The 22439-nt window shown below is 36.0% G+C and overlaps 1 protein-coding gene across 4 annotated transcripts; it reads left to right on the top strand.

The window, feature by feature from the left end:
- Positions 1 to 7425: 7425 nt before the first annotated feature.
- On the top strand, positions 7426 to 18115 carry LOC126815759 (uncharacterized). Of its 4 annotated transcripts, XM_050541670.2 has the most exons (11): positions 7437 to 7579; positions 8384 to 8552; positions 9854 to 9899; positions 10275 to 10441; positions 12375 to 12568; positions 13698 to 13864; positions 14213 to 14303; positions 14701 to 14884; positions 15524 to 15635; positions 16233 to 16265; positions 17065 to 18115. In XM_050541670.2, the coding sequence occupies exons 2-11, from the start codon at positions 8502 to 8504 to the stop codon at positions 17103 to 17105; spliced, it is 1086 nt and encodes a 361-aa protein (XP_050397627.1). In that variant the 5' UTR covers positions 7437 to 7579; positions 8384 to 8501; the 3' UTR covers positions 17106 to 18115. The 4 variants fall into 4 exon arrangements, with proteins under 4 accessions (XP_050397626.1, XP_050397627.1, XP_050397625.1 ...); XM_050541669.2 differs by having other exon boundaries at positions 7426 to 7495; positions 16233 to 18115; XM_050541668.2 differs by having other exon boundaries at positions 7446 to 7579; positions 16233 to 18115.
- The last annotated feature ends 4324 nt before the right edge of the window (positions 18116 to 22439 follow it).

Here is a 22439-nt window from a genome sequence, read left to right as displayed (position 1 = left end):
AGACAGAAGTGGAACTAGATCTACACAAACTTGAAAAATGCCTGAAAGTTTGATTTCAGTGATTGGAAAGTTATGTAACGAATATGTACAATCAACTCCCAAGAAGCTAAAATTAATAGATGCATATTTAGTTTATGTTTTTTTAACGGGTGTCATCCAGTTTGTTTACTGTGCACTTGTTGGAACATTTCCATTCAACTCGTTTTTATCCGGCTTTATTTCTACAATTGGCACCTTTGTTTTAGGAGGTATGACAATATCATTAAACTGTATTCTGTACTAGATCTAAGCAAACAAATATATTTTTAAAAAAATTCACCAAAAAAAACGCACATTTCCATTCAACTCGTTTTTATCCGGCTTTATTTCTACAATTGGCACCTTTGTTTTAGGAGGTATGACAATATCATTAAACTGTATTCTGTACTAGATCTAAGCAAACAAATATATTTTTAAAAAAATTCACCAAAAAAAACGCACATGACATCTCGTGCACCGCTAGCCTATATATGATATTTGTTCACATCATATCATTCACACCCACAAATTTTAAAATTTAATAAAAAATAGATTATTTAGAATTATTAAAAATACCGTTTAGAAAGCAATTTTCTTGGGGGGGAGGGGGGTATCAAATAACACAATAATACTATAGTTATGTTCTAATTACTAAATGCATAGCCATAGCACCAATTTGCAGTGAAAAACTATGGTTGTTTTTTTACAGATACATGTATATATTGTTAATTCGTTGTGTGCTATGCTCATGCCCCAATTGGTTGATATAAACAGTACGGTACCTAAAGATTCAAACTTTTCACGGGTTGATTTAAAAAAAGGTAGACTTCTAGATTGCACCTGTGAACTTTGTGAGCTAGAGAAATGGTTCCAATACTGATGTCTTCCGTCTTGCTCTAGCCACAGTAGTGGATTGTTTTAAGACCTTCCTTTGAGAAAGTTTTTAGTCATTTGACTACAAAAAAGTTACTGGCCTATATAACTCCCTTAATTTCCAATTACACTGACCCCAAACTGTACTGCACAATGGACATATAATAAACCAATTCCCATTGAAATAAAGGTGAAACCCTACTGCATAATGTGATTTGATAAAACCCAACTGCTGCACAAAATTCTGTCTATTTTAATATGGCCACCGAATCAGAATTCATACATGTATAAACAGAGCTTATGACTGTGCTATGAAATGTCTGAAGGGTGAATAATAAGCAACAATATATGTTAACTGGAAATGATAACTAATGTACAGTACAATTTAGAAATGGATATGATATTGAGCTATACAAAACTAAAAACTCTTTATTGCTGTCCCAAAACTGTTTAGTTCATGCAATAGGGATGTCAAGATACTTTCGTCTTTGACAATAGTTGTCAATTTGTCACTCATTGCCAATTTGCCCGTAGTTTTCACATAGCTTATCCTGATCTATCTGACTGACTGACAAAAATCAGTAAATGATCAGTGTGCTTATTATGGTCTATATATTCACATTTCCTCCTTTGACCTAAGAAACAACATTTGCTTATTTACAGATTACATAATTCGTAATTTATAAGCTTAACTTTTTTTTTAACTTATTGTTTTTCAGTATGTCTAAGGTTACAAGTGAATCCTCAAAACAAAACAGATTTTTATGGAATTAGTCCAGAAAGAGCTTTTGCAGATTTTGTATTTGCACACGTAATATTACATTTAGTGGTGGTCAACTTTATTGGATAAATTTGTAAGCTTGCAGGTATGTTATTAAACACATAATACTCGGTATGTATAGCAGGGATACATTATTTTGTAGTTAGAAGATAGCAAATAGATCATTTTATATGCCAGCAGTGAAATGGGATTGTATATTGTTGTAGATGCCTAGAGCTTAAAGTTATTATTGTTTCATTTTAAAATTGGTATGAATCATTTAAATTATTGAGATAAAGATGTCTATTGAATTTTTGATATCTACTATCAGACTATAGACTAATGTCATTATGTGACTGACATGAGAGTATGTTCATGAGACAAAGAAGTCAACTGATTTTAAATGATTTCTGATAATTACTTTTATATTTATTGTCCTTGATCACTTTGAAAAAAAGTCTTGAGGATGCTCCAGATATTACTGTTATCATCAGACTGACTTGAAATTTATGCATGAAAGTATTATATTCATGAGTTGAAAAGTTTAATTGACATTGGATGGAAACTGTAGACTTAAAATTCGTTGACCAACTATTTTCGACTAATATTGATTGAAGAGGTTACAGATAGTTGTGCCAATTTTTAATACTCGGACACTTCATGACATTTTATAAATGTGAAGTCCCCATATATGTGTCAAGTTTCAGCATTAAATTCAGTTGAAAGCTGAAGTTCCTGCAGCAGTTACATGGTAGCTGGCTTTTTTTTCGCACGTATACAGTGAATGGCCATTTTGCTCAGTAATCCCAGCCAGAATTTGGCTATTTTTTTAAAATTGCGTTAAAGTTTAAAATTTTTGTTTAGAACTGAAATAAATTAACTTTTAGTCAATCCCCACGCTAAAAACATTAACAGAATTGATTGTGTATATCTGAAATAGACACGACAGAAGCACAAAATAGTGCCAATATGCCGACGTCAAATCTAGAGTTGTAGATGTTATTTTTGTGAAAAATCATTGGAAGAAGCGATAAGACGTTCTGTACGGATTATACAGTCCTAAAGGCTGCAAGAAGGCTATTGTTTACAATGTAACATTGTGTCTTGTAATGTTGATAATGATCATAATGATGGTGTTTACATTTGTTTGTTGATGTGACCTCATGACCTGTGACGTTTAGATAACGTCATATGGATATCATGGCTATTCACTGTGTCAGAGTCACTTCTCTGCAGGTAGGGTGAGTCTGTCGTTCAGATTGTACATGTACCTGATTTCAAACCCCTTATGTTTACATTTGTAATCCCTCTAAAACTGAATAGTGGACACATCCTTCGATCTGCTTAAATCAAATTAAACTCCTACAAGATCTCATGGTTATACAGTGATGTAAATGTAGACTCTACTAAGTTTACAAACAAGTTTAGATGACCAGATAGGAGGCATGATGAATATTGGGTCCAGCCACAATAAGTGTGCATTAGTAGACCATTCATTTAAAATCTTAAATAAATGTACCTTTTTTTTTTTTCTTTTTTTTTACAGGTTACTTGAAATCTGGTTAAAGAAAAAGTAGCTGTTCATAAATTTGTCATCTGTAACGTCTATCAATCATGTACATTTTGAAGTAAATAAATTAATATACAGTACATCTGAAGTCATTTTCAGTTTTATTCATGCTGTTAGCATTATACAGTTATGTACAACGTGGTTTCCCCTTGTCAGTGATGTGGGACGGAGGGCCTGACAAGAGCAGCTGTCTAGTCGTTCGGATGGGACGGAAAACCGAGGTCCCGTGTACATATTGGCGTACACGTAAAAGATCCTTTTGCAGTTGGAATTCTATATAAGAGTAGGCCCTAGCGCAGCTGCCCGAGCAAAATTTCCCTCATAGCACATTGTATGGCGTATGCCCGTCTTCATTAGCCCAGTTTAGGAGCAAAACAGTAGGACGTTAAACCCCATTTCATTTCATTTACAGTTATGTATGATATTCTTTTACAAAGACTGTTTTGTCTTCATTTGTAATGGGGGTAATATATACATCTAATATTTTGTCAGTAATCAAGTTAGGGATCAGAAGATCAAGAAAAGGCTCTTTTCATTCAGCATGCAGGTGCATTTCCTTTTATTTCTAAAGACATCAATTTACTTTAAATTACGTATTATTGGAGTACCGTCATCTGACCCCCTTAGTGAAATCTGAGTTAATTTGATACCAAATATGGCCCCAAGTTCACAAAACATTCTCAGACTTGAAGTTAAGTATTTGCTCAGAATTGGTTGCCATATTTTAACTAAAATATAGCCCTTTATAAAGTTTTTGTTGTTTTAATGTATCAAATACGCCAATAAGGAACTATATGCAAAGATTTGTGATTCTGGATCAAAGATATTTCTCATAAACAGTGATTGAAAGTTAAGTGAATTCTTAACTCAAAACTGAGAATGCCTAGTGAACATGGGGCCTGGCTAAAAGGTTAGATGAGTTTATCTAATATTGGATTTGATTGGTTAAATTGGGTAAGGTGTATTTCTGAAGACCAACAAACATTTGTTACATATGTGAGTTCCAAATTGAACATTTCTTTTTACAAAAACGAAATCAAAGCCGTGCATAAAAACAGATCTTGCTTACAATTTGTAGAAATAAATTGATATGATTAAGGGTTGTCGATACGAGTCTTATTTGGGACAATCTTCGTTTGGGACTGTTTAATTTAGTAATGGATTCTTATCGGCTCTAGGCAGAGCGGGTAAGAATCCGTTACTAAAGTAACTAATCTGGGACAATCTTCGTTTATGTTCTCGCAGTGAGTCTGGTACGTATAGGTTTATAGTCGGGAGGCTCTGTGCAGAGGGGTGTCCATCAAATGAGCACGAAACCAGACCCAACTTTTCTATAGTAAAATTTCGCGTAGAATACGATGCCAAGTGGTAATCAGTCCGCCGTTGGGGCGTTTTCGAGATATTCGGGGTCAAATGAGTTCATTTGCACAGAAAGTAAATGCGCAGCCATTCTTGTATCATGAAAAAAGGCTGAAAATGGTCGAAAGTAATCACCCTTTTAATAAAAATGTAAACTTGCTAAATTCATCATTGTTCTTTGTGACCACTAGTTTCATTATGTATAACAATCGTTGTTAAACTAAATCGGGGAGATTTCGATTTGACAGTTTTTACGTATTTTTGAAACAGGTTTCGAAGTGTGTTGGTTCTGTTATGCAAGATCTTTTTCGGCGTTTCAAAGTAAATGTACGGTGCTAAGACCACCCTAAGATAAGTTTTAAATGTTCCTACAATAAATTAGAACAGGTTTCGCTTTAGTTTTTATATTTTAGGAAGACATTTTATTGCTTTAAATCGTTCTAGTGCAAAAACGGAAAATTTTACCTTTTGACCTCCGGGATCACTAAGACTAAAGGTGAATTTAGCAAGTTTACATTTTTATTGAAAGTGTGATTACTTTCGATCATTTTCAGCATATTTTCATGATACAAGAATGGCTACGCATTCACTTTCAGTGCAAATGACCTCATTTGACCTTTGACCCCGAATATATCGAAAATGCCCCAACGGTGGACTGATTACCACTCGGCGTCGTATTCGACGCGAAAAATTACTATAGAAAAGTTGGGTCTGGTTTTGTGCCCATTTGATGGACACCCCCGCGCACCGAACCTTCGGTCTATAGTGTTCATTAGATGAACAAGTCTAATACTTAAAAAACGGGGTTCTAGATAATTACTTGCAGGCAGAAAAATCTTGAAGTAGGGGGCCATGGTGGGTAAACGCTGGCTCGCTAGCTATAAAGAAGTCGCGGGTTCGCTCACAGTGTTGTTCAAGAAAGTTCGGCCGGTGTTGGCGTGGTTTCCTCTTGTCAGTGGTGCAGGAGGAGGGTCTGACAAGGACAGCAACTGTATAGTCGTTAGGATGGGACGAAAAACCTAGGTCCGGTGAACATATTGGAGTGCACGTAAAAGATCCCTTGGCAGTTGTAATTCGATATAAGAGTAGGCCGTAGCCCCGCTGCCTGGGCAAAATTTCCCTCATAACGCACTAAGGCGTATGCCTGTCTTCATTAGCCCAGTCGGAGCAGAACAGTGGGACGTTAAACCCCATTTCATTTCATTTTGTAGAAGAAGTCCAGCATCTACCTGGATTATTGCTCCGGTTTGTACAAAAATCGGGTGGTCTAGATGAGGTTACAATTTGAATTCAATGTTGATTAACGTTCAATATATGATTATTATACAACATTCACAGATGAGTTTGAATTTCGTGGAAATCGAACATTTTCCGTTAAAATTGCCTGTACCCTTTACGCAAATAGTGGCAAAGCATGTAATACATAATAATGGATCTTCTAGACCCCTGAATAAGTTCGAGTTGGTGCGCAGCAGACAGCAGCTTGTTGATTTACAACCCTTGCCTTTTACGCAAAAATATGTACAAAGTTTGTGGAACCTCAGAGGTCGTCCGATTCAGACGAAACTTAAAATATAATTTGGGTTACGACCCCCGCCTTTTACTCAAACTGTGTAACTAGTTCGCACTGATGTTTGTAAATATATAGAGGATATTTGTCGTTTTAGAGTGAATAGCATATTTTATTTCATCGAGAAGCAAGAAAACTTATATTTTCACGAATGCGTAGCATGAGTGGAAATATAAACGTTTTCTTGCTTAGAGATTTGTGGCTTCAAGGGGGGTACACAAAATTTTGTACATACTACACATTTTGTGTGAAAGGTAGGGGGCATGAATCCAGAACGGAAGGTCTGGTGTGCACCAAATCAAACTCATCCTAGATATTTTGATTTATTAAAACATATTGTTGTAAGGGTCATCTGCATCGAACGGAAGGTCTGGTGTACACCAAAATCATCTTATCTCATCCTAGATTTTTGATTTGTTAAACATATATTTTTAATCTAAATCGGACAGAAATTGTGGGCCCTGGAAGGTCTACAAACTTTGTACATATTTGACCGTACGTTACTGTCCTATAGATACGTGGCAATATCAAATGGAACCCAGATATTTGCGATATAAACGGATAGATGTATTTTAAGTTTCGTCAAAATCGGATAAAAATAGACGGGCGGACAGGGGCGACGACAAGTTGGAAGTGTTTGGTTTCATAAATTAATAACAATATTGCTTTTTTTTAAGCTGTGTTACTTTCTACGGATTACAATTTCATATTTTTAAGTTATATTTTTAAAATGTATTAAAATAAAGCCCTAAAATAGATGGTATCTATAAACAGTCCTACCTTGTTAAAGAATAATCCTATAATTCACTATTGTCACTTGAGAAATTGGCAAAAATATCATTTTCAACTTCAAATTCAAACGTTTGAAGATAGCTATTCCTTGGTTGGGAATAGGAAAACAAGGGAGGTAATTGTGTTATTATTTCCGGTGTGAATATTTTTAAGTGTGAGAAAGATAACCTATGGCCGTACAATAGTGAGTTGACAACCTATTGAGCAAAAGACATAAAAATAATTATGTTTTGACTTTCTTAGAAAATATGAAACTGTAACTTTAAATATCGGATATTGAATAAAATATTTGTACATGTAGATAATTTTAAATTGTTATTTTATTAAGCCTATATCTATAGGCCTACTGTTAATAACAAAGTGTTTATTGATTTTGGTTCTGTTTAGGCTTTGGATTAATTCCTGGATTGGCAAACGAAAGCTAAATCCATGGCGTAGTGTCACTTTAACATTCTTCTTACGTATTGTTTTCAATCATGCACGTGCAGATTGAGAGAGCGCTGTACGCCACCAACAACGTTCTGCATGTTTTAGAAAATGTGATCTCTGCTTTGTAAATATCTCTAAGTTTTATTCTTTTTTATAGGAATATGTGTAAAAACTAATATTTATATGTCAGTTTTAAAAGTGCCATCTGGTGAGTTTGAATGGAATACGCCTGACTTTGTACAAGCTACGATGAAAATAATGACTGTGCATTAAAAAATATTTTGAACCGTACACTCATTTACTTTGACTTCCACTCCAGGCAAACGTGGTTTGTATTAGATTGGATATTTTTATTAGAATGCAGGGGCGTGGTGAACCGTGATTTTGCATGAGGAACAAGATCCCGACCGGGTTCCAAACAATATTTATATGTGTGTTGGGTGGGGAAGGGTAGGGGCTGGGGGTACCTCCCAGTGCCGCCGGGTAATATTAGGTTGTGCGGAACATGCCAGGCAACACGTAGAGTCGACATGTAGCATATCTGACCCACGGTAAATGTTTGACACTGGTTTATGGAAGGATAACGTTGCCAATATTATTTTAATGTTCACGGTTCAATGAATATGTCAGCAGTTCAAAATACGTATTTTCGTTTTACAATTTGCAATTTGCTGAGATGTAAATAAGGTTAGGGCACGTGATTGTTAGCCAGATTGTAGGTTAGGGCTAGTCCTGTTTACATCTCGTGATCTTTGACCAAACTTGAAGTTGGCCTTATCAAATAGATCTAACCCTAGGAAGGCCGCAATGCAAAGGTTTGTATTTTGAATCTCCCGCAAAAACCTAAAGTTGAAGAATCTGGCCAAAATTGATACGATTGTTGTGATATTTATTTCTGAACATGAAACGGGACAGAGTTTTCGTTTGAATTTTATAAAATAACCAATGCTGGATTATGTTATTAGTCGGAATCTAATTGTCGATGCATGATATAATCTATGTTTATTTTCAGCAAAATACCGTTTAGATACTATAAAACGGATATGCAATCTTAATGACAAAAGAGAAAAGAAATCATACCCAAGGGTGTTTAAAACAAGTTTCTATTACGTGATTTAAACAGGTGGGAAATGATAACAATACTTCATGTACTGACCACTATCTTTGTTGTCACAGTACAGGTAAGAGAGAGAGAGAAATGAGGTTTAACATCCACTCGACACAAACTGTCATTTCGAGACTAACATATTATGGTTCAATTTTATTTCAATAATTCGGTTGCGCGTGGGGGCGTTTGACAGTGGCTAGAAAACCAGAGGACCCGGAGAAAACCCTTTTGGACAGACGTCCCAACTCAGTGTCACGTACAAGCGGAGAATCGAAATCACGCCACTTGCGTCAATGGCCGTCCTTATGATCTAAAGCACACGTGTGAAAACCATCTATCCCACCAGTACAGGAAGTAGAGCAGAAGTCTTCTGTATTACTTTCAACCTACCTGCTACTGTATTCTTTTTGTTCAGCCCGTATCGTGTTTGAACGAGAATCGTATCGAAGTATTTCGAATATTGATACATTTAAATGAATCCTATACTTAGAAATGTTTTTAGTAGTGCTTTGCTATTTTACTGTCATATTGCGCCCCCTGAGAATTGTTCCACCAAATTGATATTTCACACGAACAGGAAAAATGAAATTACAAGTCCCAAGGTTCAAGTGTCGGCGGCAATCTACAACTCGGGACGTAGTCGTCGAATTGGGTAACTTTGGGTTATTTCTCTACTAATTCATAAAATGTATTTTCTGTACAATTACTTTGAAATATTTTACCCTTTAGAAAGTTATCGGCATAAGAATTGTGTAAACTTGACACTTATTCTGCCGGATTATCGGGTCTATTATGTTTCGCGCGTCATGAAGGTAGCCGACCATATCGCACATGTACAGAATGGTCGCCTGAATGGGTCCAAGATGCATTATGTAAGATTTAGATAGAGCCGATAGTTCTCGCTAACGAAAAAGGAATATTAAAAAAAACCAAGTCAAAGTTATCAGTGTTTGAACTAGTTAGAAGTTTGATAAGAATAGCGTAGTCTCGATTTTTTATCGCTGTCATGTAACGATAATTAAATTCATTTTAAATTGAGTTATTTATATGGCGGTCGTGATCCAATCCATTAAAAATCGCAAACATCCTGTAGAGTGTTGATTTTTGTCATGTGAATAAATGTTTAATAGTTTATATAACATTTGAGTCTCTTACATAATGTATCTTTAAGACCGAAAGAGTATGGAAAACCCTACAATTTTTATTACCAGATTGAGTCATCGTCCGTTCACAACACCAGTATTTTTTACGGTATCAGCTGCTGTAATAAAAAATAAAGAACATGACTAGAAACCTCCATTCACAAAGTTCAATTGCTCCAGATTTTATTTTACCTTGCTGTTTTTGTATTAAACGTAAACATTTATTTTACAGGCACTTAATATTCGTAAGACAACAGACACCGAACTACTTGGAGATTGTAAGTATCACAGTGGGTGTTCTTCATTTATAAATGAGCAAACAATAAAAAAGAGGATTTTGTAGAAAGTAAAATTGTATGAATAAATTATATGGAAGGTAAAGAGAAAGGGTTATCGTTTGTCATTGACCACAATGAGCCCAGCTCAATATTGTGCAGCAGTTTTCTGGGTCAGCACATCGGAGTATCAGAATTTAGAATTTTGCATTCTGTCAACCGTAGCAAAGGTTTCCCTCAAAATTATATTTTGAATGTGTTTAGCCATTTCTTCCACATAATTTTGTTTGTCGTACATTGTTTATTGGTGTGATATGCTGTTTGCCATTACTTAATTGTTTAGTTATCCCCGGACCTATTGCTTACTTTTATTTTCAGTGACAATACATTGTGGAGATGGTATAAATGATATGGTTAATATAACTTATTTTGGTGATATAAGTGGAATGTATCCTGTAGATAAAACCTTAGAATGTAGTTCAGAAGAAATCATGCCCATTCATCATATTATATATAATATTAATGGTAGAGATTGTGGTTTTAAGGTAAAACAAATATATATATTTATTTTATGATCAGTAGTGGAATACCGCGGTTTATCAGTGAAATAAAAGTGTTATTCCACTGGCTAGCAGTAGTCCATGTTGTTTTTACCTAAAATGATTGTAAAATCATAAAATAAATAGAACATTTGTCGTTTTGTCGTGAATAACATATTTTATTTCATCTCTAAGCAAGAAAATGTTTATAAGTTTTCTTGCTTCTCGATGAAATAAAATATGTTATTCACTCTAAAACGACAAATATCCTCTGTTTAGATATGTTCACGCTAAGCGACCAATAAATCTGGTTTGCCCCCCCCCCCCCCCATAATGTTAGAAAATAATGAAAACGTATTTGTGACATGTTTCGGTAATCAATACCTTCTACGGTGATTAAATCCCACATTCCCACTCAGTCATAGAATTAAATGTTGTATCTGTAACGTGGAAAATATTTCAAAAATAACAGCAAATTTGGATCAAAGTATGTCTAAAGTCGGTTACGTATATGTTCGCAAGCGAGATTATCAAATAATTGGTCTGATTCCAATTTCTAACTCGGGGGCAAACAACTCGTCTGAAACAGATTCTAGATATAATAATACCAAGGTGAGAAACGGGTTGGAATTAAATAATTGGGATCAAAGTTCACTACTCTAGATTCCGTCAACCAGTGGCAATATCACTAATTTTCGCTAGGTAGACAGTCGAGTCTACGATGGCGTTTAAAAATTTTCCGCGCAACTTAAAGACGGTAAGCTCTATTTATCTCGACGACCAGTGCCTGAAAAACTGCCAGACTGCATTTGCGACAGTCTATTTTTCAAATTTCCGGGGGCTTCGTTGAGGTTCGCAAGTCCGTTCGTTTGACACTTTCCTCTCTGGGGTCGGATAAACTAGCGATCAGACGCCCGTATCCAGCTCGTAAAATTTGGTCGGGCCATGGGATTTTTTTTTATAGGGGCTGAGGATGTGGTACGAACAAGCCAAAATATTTTGAAAATTTGGTGCTCTCTCCTCGCATCTGAGTGCATTCCTGGGCCTCAAATTGAAGTGCCTCAAGCAGGGTTTTATGGCTGAATTTTTTGAAATTTCCTTCTTCGACTCCTCCCGCCGATATCATCTTGAGGGTAGTAGAGCGTGTCTTTTGATTTACGCGGAGAACTCTAGGCCGGGCAATACAGTTGTAGTATCAAATTTCGAGTAAACCATAGGTATTCTATTCATAGAATTACAGTATAGGCTGCACAATAGACACAATAGGCACCTACATTTTAGGCGCCCGTAGGCACCCTACATCGGGTGTAGGTAAATGCAAACATTTGAACCGGCGCCTTGTAGTCAAACAAATAAACCAGGTCCTACCAATTTGAACACTCCTAAAAAAATCATTATTGTTGGCGAAATATTTGGGGGCATAATTTGATTTTTTTTTAGGGGGGGGGGGGCTTAGGCACCCCGTGCCTACGGGCCCGCAAACGGTATCAGCTCTTTTAATCTGGACAATCGATGCTTGAATACTGTCAGACAGCATTTCCGGCAGTCGATTTTTCAAAAGTTTCAGTAAAGACTCGCTATTTTGGCACTCATGAGGAGGCTTCGTCGAGGTTCGCAATTCCGTTCGTTTGACTCTTTATCTCAACGATCAGTGCTTGAAATACTGCCAAAAATTTCTGGGGGAGGCCGCGTCCCATTCCGCTAGTTGAAGCTCGTGCTTTTCCCCCTTAACCTTGAACATTGCCCCAGCTTTGCCACTCCAGTCACGGGCGGGTGGCACCGCCACTAGTGGCAGCTGAATACAGATCCTACTGTAATAATAAAGAATACTATAGATTACCTAGATTAGTGATTTATAAATGGGAGGCTCAATTTTATTACCGATTTGTTGGCTGATTATTTGAAATTGCATGGATTATTTTATTTTTTATTGTCTTAGGAGATAAATTCAACAAGGGTATGGTCAGTGACTATCAGATTACAGAAAGGATTTTTAGTAACAGCGGATGATAAAGTGGTAAATCTAGCCTGTGCTTATGAGCATATTAATTCAGCTGTATATAATATGAGCTTTCAACAAGACGAAGCTGGTATATATGTACCCAGTAATAAAGTTAATACAGAAAACCTATTGTAAGTAACATTTAAAATATATCATATTCCACCACGCAAGTTGATCATATTAGTGATTGGGTGTGGGGAGGGGTCGCATATCATGAGTGAATTGACAGCCGAATCGAGAAGTATATTCGGTGTTTGATCCTTGGTCGCTACTCAATATTTCTTTTCGCAATAGGTTCATACCACTGAACTTAGTGTTCGTAACCTTACATATGTGTCGTGAAACAGACCCCAGAGCAATGAGTTTAGACTAATCCGGATCACAACAATAACAAAGCCCCCGAAAACATCAGAACATGCTCGCCGAGGAGGAAAAACTGACCGATCAGTATGTGGACTGATATCCACGAAAGGGGGGTTGGTGGCTGAATGGTTAGCACGTGCGCTCTACCATAACGTCTGTCATTGAGTCAACTGGCGTGGTTTCGAATCCCCGGTTGTACGTGGCAAGGAGTAGGGTCGCCTGTCCAACCTCGTGGGTTTTCTCCGGGTCCTCCGGTTTCCTCCCACTGCTAAAGACCCCTACGCACAAGCGAATTATTGAAATAAAATTAAACCATATGTTAGTCCCGAAATGACCTAGTTTGTGTCGAGTAGACGTTAAACCCCATTTCTCTCTCTCTCTCTCTCGATATCCACGAACCTAGTCTACAATTTACCCGGTTTTGTAATCAACCCTCGGGTGTGGCTTCATATCCATCATATCTCGAGATAAATTCAAATTTAAGCTGGTAAAATTTTTCGTTTTCGTGGAGTTATTTATTGCCCTTATATATAGCCACAATATACATTAACATGTGTTCGATCACTTTAGTCAAATCCCTCCCCTTATATTTTCAAAAATTGATACTCGAAACTATCGTTGCTTGACTAAATATACCATTTCGAAGCCTGTAAAGTGAATAGAACTTGCCCGGTCTCCTTTATAAAATAATAGTCAGGTTATTGAATTGAAAATAGAAAACTGTTCTGCTTATTGACAATAGAAAACTGTTCTGCTTTTTGACAATAGAAAACTGTTCTGCTTATTGACAATAGAAAATCGTTCTGCTTATTGACAACAGAAAACTGTTCTGCTATTTGACAATAGAAAATTGTTCTGTTTATTGGCAATAGCAAAATAATGTTCTGTTTATTTCAGATTACAACCGTACCACTTAAAAGACGCAGTGTTTGATATTTTGTCCAATATTCTTCACCCCAGTCCTAATATATCTATTGATGTCTTTGATGAGAAAGAAAACTTAATAACCACACTCTATTCCAAGTCGAGTGTTTATCTCCGGTTTAGCTTCCACAGTCTTATAGGTAAGCTTAGGACACTGGTGTAGCAATAACTCTATTCATGACATCATTCTATACCATGTCGAGTGATTATTTTAGATTTAGCTTCCACAGTCTTATAGGTAAACTTGGGACCCTGGTTTTGAAATAAGTCTCTTCACATACCATTCCATTACAAAACTAGATTATAAGCTTATAAATAAAAAAATGTATTTAAAATTGTCGAATACATGGTCAAATTATAACTATAGTTTAGTCTTAGAAATTTATAACGTACAGAAAGAGGTGTTTTACAGCTAAATATTTAACGAGCATGATAGGTTGACCAACCATTTTCCAGTATTGACGTGTTGTTATATTTTTTTTGGACAGCCTCAGCATATAGTCCACCTATTATCTACAGCTGTAATGTAACTGATGATGAGACAGAACCGACGATTAAAAGACAGATTATAAAAAGTGGGTAAGTAATAAAAGCGTTATAAAACTATACACGTGTTAGTCCCATAATTATCTTATTTTGTGTTGAGTGTATGTTAAACTCTATTTTTCTCTCCCTCTGAAATTATACCATCAGATATGTTGGTAATTGCCTTTGACAAGGTGGACATTTTATGCAGAAGAGACTAATGATTTTGGTTCAATAGATATTATTTGTTTATTTGTTTCACCTAGAAGTATATTATGCAGATCAGTGTTTGTTAAATATATTATATTAATGCCAGGATTTCACGTGGACATTTTATGCAGTTGATAGATATTTTTTCTATTACCCGGATTTCACGTGGCCTGGGGACCATCATTGCTAACTCGGCTTTTATGTGTGGAAAATCATTGATGGTTTTAATTTTCTGTTATAGATGCAATGACAAATATGTTCTCTCAACGGATAATGCAAGGACCCCAAAGAATGTAGAGGATATAATGATTATATCTAGTGAATCGGAGCTAATCTCTATACCATTATCATGGACAGATACAGTAGATAGTTTATATTTTATATGTGAAGTAATGATCTGTGAAAAACAACTGCCTTGTAAACAGGTAAGAGATACTGTTGGTTCATTTGTCGTGGAGGGGGATTGGACGGCCAAATGTTTAGCGCGTGCGCGTTGTATCATAAGGTCTGTCATTGATTCAACGGGCATGGTTTCGATTCGCCGGTTGTCTGTCTCTCTCTCTTGTCGTGGAACGGCGCTGGCTAAGTAAGACGCTGGCTCGCTAACCAGGAGGTCTCCGGATCGTCCCTGGTTTGGCCGTGAAAGTTACTCGGATTTACGGCTCGGTTTCCCCTTGCTAGTGGTGCAGGAAAGAGGAACTGTGAAGGGACAGTGTTTAGTCGTTCGGATAAGACAAATAAAAAAAAGAGGTCCCGTGTACACATTGGCCGTAGATCCCCTCCCCCCCCCCCCGCTCATTTTTCTGCACACGCCCTGCATTGTAATGTAAGACAAAATGATTAAAAGTAAAGAATGGACAAAGGCTGGACTTTCATTCATATTTGTTATAGGCTACGCCCGCATTTTTATGTGGATATATTATATTGTCCCCATATGACTGGATGCCCGGGCTTCCGTTCACATGGTGTGTGGATACTCTACAGGTCACAATTGTTTTATACAATTTTGATAAAATTTAAGATATTTTTATATCCCATTGTGACATGTATTAATATATTTTCAGATGTGCCCTGTTGATACCTCCTTTCTCAAGACAGATAGTGAAAAGGTGTACAAAATAAAAGCTAAAAGCAAACTTCTCAATGTTAGTCAAGATTCAGCCCCAAAGCCACTGGGTAGGTACAAATCGGCATTAACCTGGCGACTACAATATCTAGTTGTTGTTATCAGTTTCAAAAGATTTCCTTTCTTCATTTCAGAGACATTGTATTTATAATGACCCTAGTTCAAAATAAGTAAAACAACTCAATACAATTGTATTGACAATTTAAAAATGTATCTTGTAAGTAGTGAAAGTTGTCGTGTATGGAGAATATGCTTAATCAGATATTTCAGGGACGGGGGTTGGATGGCTGAATGGTTAGCGTATGGGCGCTGTATCATAAAGCCTGTCATTGAGTCAACTGGCGTGGATTCGATCCCCCGGTTGTACGTGGGTTTTCTCCGGGTCCTCCGATTTCCTCCCACTGCTAAAAGACCCCTACGCGCAAGCGAATTATTGAAATAAAAATTAAACCATACGTTAGTCCCGAAATGACCTAGTTTGTGTCGAGTGGACCTTAAACCCCATTTTTTCTCTCTCACTCTTAATCAGATATTTCGGAGGTTCACACAGGTAATTTCATAAATTATGTTAATTGTGGAATAAGTTGATAAACGTAGTTTATATTTTGTTTTTATCTTCAGGCTTATATTGGTATATTCTTTTTCAGACAATCTAGAATCATCCAAGAGGAAATCACATGGTAGGTCATCTGGAACATATTTGCCATATTTGATTATAACATGTGCTCTGATAGTTCTGCTTATAATATTTGGTGTGATATTAGTATGTGTCATACGAGAACAGATGTTATCCAACAGGATGAAAGATTTGGATATTATCAATAGAATTACCGACATGAGAAGGCCACAGTCTTTGATTTCAGACCTTGAGAAAAGTTTCGGAAAGGGCGATTCGGGTATGGCGAGTAGCAGGTCTAGTTCAAGGCCCAACTCAACAGAACCACCGCCTCCGACAGTGACCCTACGCCCCCATGATGCGCCATTGAGTCCTACACACAGTACCCCTCGGAGAGTGAGTTTTACCACACGTACACAACCAGAGAGGTCTGGTGAATTTTTTCTACAACCTGCACCAGATCCTGTGCCTTATCCTGTAACTTATCCTGAATCTTATCCAGTACCTGGTCCCATACCTGATCCTGTGCCCGAGCCTTTCGCTATACCATTTAACAGACGCCATGTTAAAAACTATGTACCACCAGCACCGCCACCACCCAGTATTCGCAACTCCAGTCCATTTCCAGCCGGCCCACCTTCCCGAATGGAGGTCAGTAATTTGAGTGATACTGTAACGACTGGACCAAACAGTAGAGAACGACAGAATCAAAGTTTAGTTACTGGACATCCAGTGCTAAATGTTTCTAGATCCAGACCGGTAACCGCTACACGACTATAAAGTAGGGCACATTGCAAACTACTGCCTTGTGTGTTTTATTCTTTAGGTAGATTCGTCTATTTATTCTTTTTTCTCTAATGTAGGTCTCCGAATATGGCGTTACCTATGTTGTTTGAATGCCTAACGGAAAGGACAGAATGTTGTGGCTATGTGTGAAGGGTGTTTGAACTGAAACTAGTCGAATCAGTACTGATTTTAAATTGTGAAGGGTGTTCTAAGTTTAAAAACTTTATGAAGCCCTTATAATTACAGAAACACGTGGTATTATGTTGTATTTTACTCGTGAAAACTTAATATTAAAATATTTAAGAATGACAATGCTAGTTACTGACATATCTGTATTCTTAAAATATTTTAGTAAAGTTTTCATGAATAAGACTGCATTTGCCTTTGTGGAATATGCCTATATCAACACACAAACACCTAATGTTAGCGTTATGCTATCTTTTATTGTAAATTCCTGTAAGAAATTCTGCATTGTTAAACATTGTAGTTGACACTGTTATGGAAATTTAATGCAATTTAATATGGATGTAAATCTCAAATACATCATTATATCTATTGTCCTTAGTTGCTTGGAACTTTACATTTAACACTGTTCGATAGCATGTTAAAAACAATGGAAAGTGTAACGCTGCTTGTTTGCCCAAGTTACTGACGAATAATTAGAAGTCTGTATAACAGTTGATTAATAGCCGAATGCTGTTGTTTTGTTCATGTTGTGGGCATGGGTTTACACTATGATATACGGCATTTTATTAGGACAAAAAGCTGAAACCAAAGTAAATATAACGCCACTCAAGAATAGAACATATATTGGAGAATCAAGATGGTATAATTGTTGTGTATTATCGGGACTGTCTGACAATCCCTTATCTCACCCTAATGTACAAATCTTATTTTCTTAAACAGTATATGATTTTAAGAATCATTCAATTAATTATGTTACCATTTAGGCCTTTTGTTGTAAGGGGCCTAATGGGGTGTATTTTATTATAAATTGATGTTATATTCCAAGAATATGCAGCAAGTTGTTTGTTATTTTATCTTGGGCTTGTTTGGTGTTATAAAAAAAATAAATTGTCAAAAAAAGAATAAAATGAAAAGGTCATGAAAATGTAATTATAAAAAAGATATGTTGTTATTTTTGTTCTTAACAGCGCTTGATAACTGATAATATCCCTAATTTGGCTTCAGCAAAGAAGAAGATTCCTCGCTTGTTCTGACAAGAAGTAGGGTCATGTGTCCAAAATCATGGGGTTTCTCCTGGTCCCTCATTTTCTGTGGTTTCGATTCCCCAGTTGTACGTGACAAGGTTTTCTCCGGGACCTCTGGTTTCCTCCCACTGCTAAAGACCCCTACGCGCAAGCGAATTATTGAAATAAATTGAACCATATGTTAGCGCCGAAATGACCTAGTTTGTGTCGAGTGAACGTTAAACTCTCTCTCTCTCTCTCTCTCTCTCTCTCTCTCTCTCCTGTTAAAGATCATATGTTGCTCCCAAAATGACCTGGTTTGAGTCGAATGGGCGTTAAGTCCCATTTCTCTCTTTCCGATACGAGTGCAAGGGATGTAGCCACTTTCACCGTAACATTACCGCAACACCTGTTCTGCTGTTTGTGTGATCGTTGATACTATTTGCGTTTAAACAGGACATCCCGAAGTTGTTTACTAAATCTCGATAGTGTTAGCCATCGAAGATTTTTGCTTTGATATATTTAGGCCTCATCAAAATTTCAAACCCATTTGTTTTATTCCAGAACAGTGAAATAAAAAAAAATAGCCATGCCAAAAGAGAAATGGTTTATCAAACTGGGCACACACACTCGTTGCAGAACTTCAGAAAAAATTAGTGGTCTGATTCCCCGAAGAGCTGCCAATTTGAAATATACGCTGTAGTTATCTCCCCTGAAACCGAAGTCGGATTCGTATAACGCACTCTAACCGATCAGCAGTTACTATTCACTTGGCCTTTGCAGTACCTCTCTCAAACAGATTAAATATGACCATGTCAGTTTTTGACAATTCAATATAGGGTGTCGAATCCACTATTAACTTACGCCATCAGCGTTTGATAATAAATACGGAACGGATACAATTATACATGTAGTTTCACAAAACAGCTAAAATTAAAAAAAAAACAAACAACACTGCAACCAATGTATAATGTCAATAAATTTGGTCGATAAATTGTCGCTGGGGATTGATTATACAAAGTGACCAGGGAAGGTAATTATCTATTATCTTATTTATTTACATATTTATACACTATATATGAAATAATGAAATAAGTTGTATTTCTACCCCCCCCCCCATTTTTTAAAAAAATCGAACTAGACTTTTTACACTTGTTTTACACACAAATAACACAATTTAGGAGATATCGCTTTACATGAATTTGATTGGTCAGTTGAAAAGGAACTACTTTTTTATTTTCAAAGAACAGTTCATTTTTTATTAAAAGTACACTAAAATTCCCCATAGTAAATTAAAAGCTCGGTTAAAAGACATTATTCACAGTGTCTTTTCATCTAAATCAGAAACTGTTAGATATCAATATTTAGTTGTTAATTACAATTCCACATAAATTCACCGCCAACAATATAATTTCAGATGTTGGATTTTTTAATTGATAATATCTTTGTTGAATTTGGTGGGGAAATATATCAGCAAGTGGTAGGTATCCCCATGGGCACCAACTGTGCACCTTTGCTTGCTGGTTTATTTCTATATTCTTACGAAGCCGATTATATACAGGCATTAGTCAGACATTTTTATTTTCAATTATTGATATATCGATGATGTTCTATCACTGAATAATCCCAAATTTAATGATTATGTAGAATTAATTCCTGATGAGCTCGAAATTATAAACACTACTGACAGTGACAATTACGCCTCTACTTGGATCTGCGTCTCGAATTTGACAATTGCCATAAATTGAGTATTAAATTGTACGATAAATGTGATGACTTTAACTTTCCTATTGTTAACTTTCCGTTCATTAAGTAGTAACATTCCAATATCACCATCTTATGGGGTGTTTATGTCTCAGCTAATTCATTACGCGAGAGCTTGTTCCTTTTATTCTGATTTTTTAAGTAGATCGAGACATTTGTCATCTAAGCTTCAACTACAGGCATACTTGCCCACTAATCGTACAAAAACCTTTAAAAAGTTTTATAGCCGTCATATTGACTTGATTGGTAAATATAACATGTCTCTTTCGGCTATTATTCAAGATATATTTAATTGACGCGTATACTATCTCCCTGATTATGTCTACTACATCGTTAACACTGTTCAAAGTAAATTCTTGCATTATCCTCTACCAACTTCTATTTTGGGTCGACGAATCGTTGTCTATTAAATCTCTCAATGTTCTTGCACCCACTAGCAATTCGATCAACACATACGACACACTCCTTACGAAACGCCAGCAGACAACAAGCCGACGGGTTGCGTTAGTGATACCCTTACATTTACGTCCTGTGCACTCCGAGTACTTTCTAGTAAGATTGAGTGTCTCTCCTATCCATATATACAAATTTTGCCATATTTTTATTTCAAAGAACTTCTTTATAAATATTTTCGTGGGAGTGCATCTTTAAAGTATTTTATTTAAACCAAAGCTGTTCACGGACATAATTATACAAATTTAAACAATTCAAATAGATAGGATTATAACTATGCCCAGCTTCAAATATAACAGAAACAATTGTCATGTCATATTACCCATCATGATATTTATTAGTAGTAGCTAAAATACCAGCACAGGGTTATGATTTAGATAAAGTTGGGAGATAACTATAATAAGGTATTGTTGACAGATATAGATATAGTTAGACAGGTGTTAATAAGTTCTAGTTGTCAGATGACCTCTTACACCTGTTACTAATGACCTGTTAATACTTTCACCTGACCACTATATAACAACAATTATTGTCTGTTTACCAACCATGTATTGATAAACATTTACTTTTCTCGATTATTTATACATTATGTACAATGTGGATTTATTTGTTTGTTATTGACACTCAGTACCACCCCACCCCCTCCCCCTAGCGCCTCCAGCATTACAACTTATTTTTTCTGAACGGTTTAGTTGAATGTATTTGTTTTCACTATGACCTCATCAAAGTGTGTTCGTGTACGATTTAGAGCAATGGTGGTTAAGACGGGATCATGGGCATTGATATTACTTTATCTGAAAATATTACCACAATCATAATGAAGCAGCTCCCAAGAATGTTTGCGAAAATCATCATGTTCAAAATTATTCGTTTTACTCAAACTCTAGCTATAGATAAAATTTGGGTGGTTTCAACATGGAATACATTCAAAACCACTTAAGACACAAAGCAAATCACTATTTTATCGTTACCTAGGTCACCAAGAAAAGGAGAATTCTTAGAAATGTTACACACCAAATCGTTTTCAAAGCAAAGGAAGTTGAGAATATTTGATTCGACCCCACTTGACTCGAATAACTTTTACTGCTATTATAGCACACCACAATCTGAAAGACCATCTTATTATACACGAGATAAACATCATGCCCACCCAAACATCCAGCCAGCTACATCAGATAAAATACTTGGATGTGTAACACACTTCGCGTGTTGCCGAAATCAAGTTTTCCACTCCAACATTTTCAATTAAAATTAAACCTTTTATAATTATAGCCTCGTTTTGTAATTTTAAAGCCGAATTTCTTTTATTTAAATTGTGCATGCGTTGTATCAGTAGTTTCACGGGCAAAATCATTTTACTTACGTGTGCAAGATAAGAAAACTAAATTTTTAATTGTTTATTTCTTAATGTAATTTTTGATTATTGAAGAGACATTATGCGCGATTTAGAGAAAGAGAAGCCCGCTTTCTTTCAGTCAAATTACTTTATTCTGAGCAAAGTCATGAAAAGTCATGAACGGCTACTTTAATTGGTTTTCAGACAACGGATGCAATTGACACAAATATGGCGTGCATTGTCTAATCCACGCAATATTTCGGTCGTCCGATGGCATTGAGAGTTGAGTATGTGCCCGTCATGTGAACAAATATCCAAAAAAATAATTTATTTAGAATTTTAAACAACCAGAAAAATGCACTGTATTAGGTAGATTTGGCTCTCACACAATGTAGGTCAAGATAAGTTTAGTTATTATACGAATTAATTCAGATGGCTTTATTTATATAAATGTATTTTTACTTCAGAAAATTAGAAATAAAGTTACAGAATTAAATTGATTAAAATCAGTGGTATCGAGGGGGATTAAATATTGTGTAACGTTTAGGGTTTCAGTGCGCTGTAACGTACTATGTGCGTTACGCTTGATACACATATATATATTCAAAGAAATGACTTTATTCTCATTTAACAGAAGCTTTCATCATAAATCAATCTCACCGGCAAATAAAATGCAAAAAAAAAAGTTCAGAAGCAGGTTTTTTCTTCA

The sequence above is a fragment of the Patella vulgata genome, chromosome 3, assembly GCF_932274485.2.
Source record: "Patella vulgata chromosome 3, xgPatVulg1.2, whole genome shotgun sequence".
Lineage (NCBI taxonomy): Eukaryota > Metazoa > Mollusca > Gastropoda > Patellidae > Patella > Patella vulgata.
The sequence above is the reverse complement of the archived record's forward strand: the minus strand, read 5'-3'. Positions and strand labels throughout refer to the sequence as shown.

What these genes read in the sequence shown, in the direction of transcription:
- LOC126815759 (XM_050541669.2), top strand. Translation starts at nt 8,502, where the DNA reads ATGATAACAATACTTCATGTACTGACCACTATCTTTGTTGTCACAGTA. An exon ending in GTAGAGATTGTGGTTTTAAG is followed by an intron (nt 10,442 to 12,374) that starts GTAAAACAAATA and finishes TTATTGTCTTAG; the next exon opens with GAGATAAATTCAACAAGGGT. An exon ending in AACAACTGCCTTGTAAACAG is followed by an intron (nt 14,885 to 15,523) that starts GTAAGAGATACT and finishes ATATATTTTCAG; the next exon opens with ATGTGCCCTGTTGATACCTC.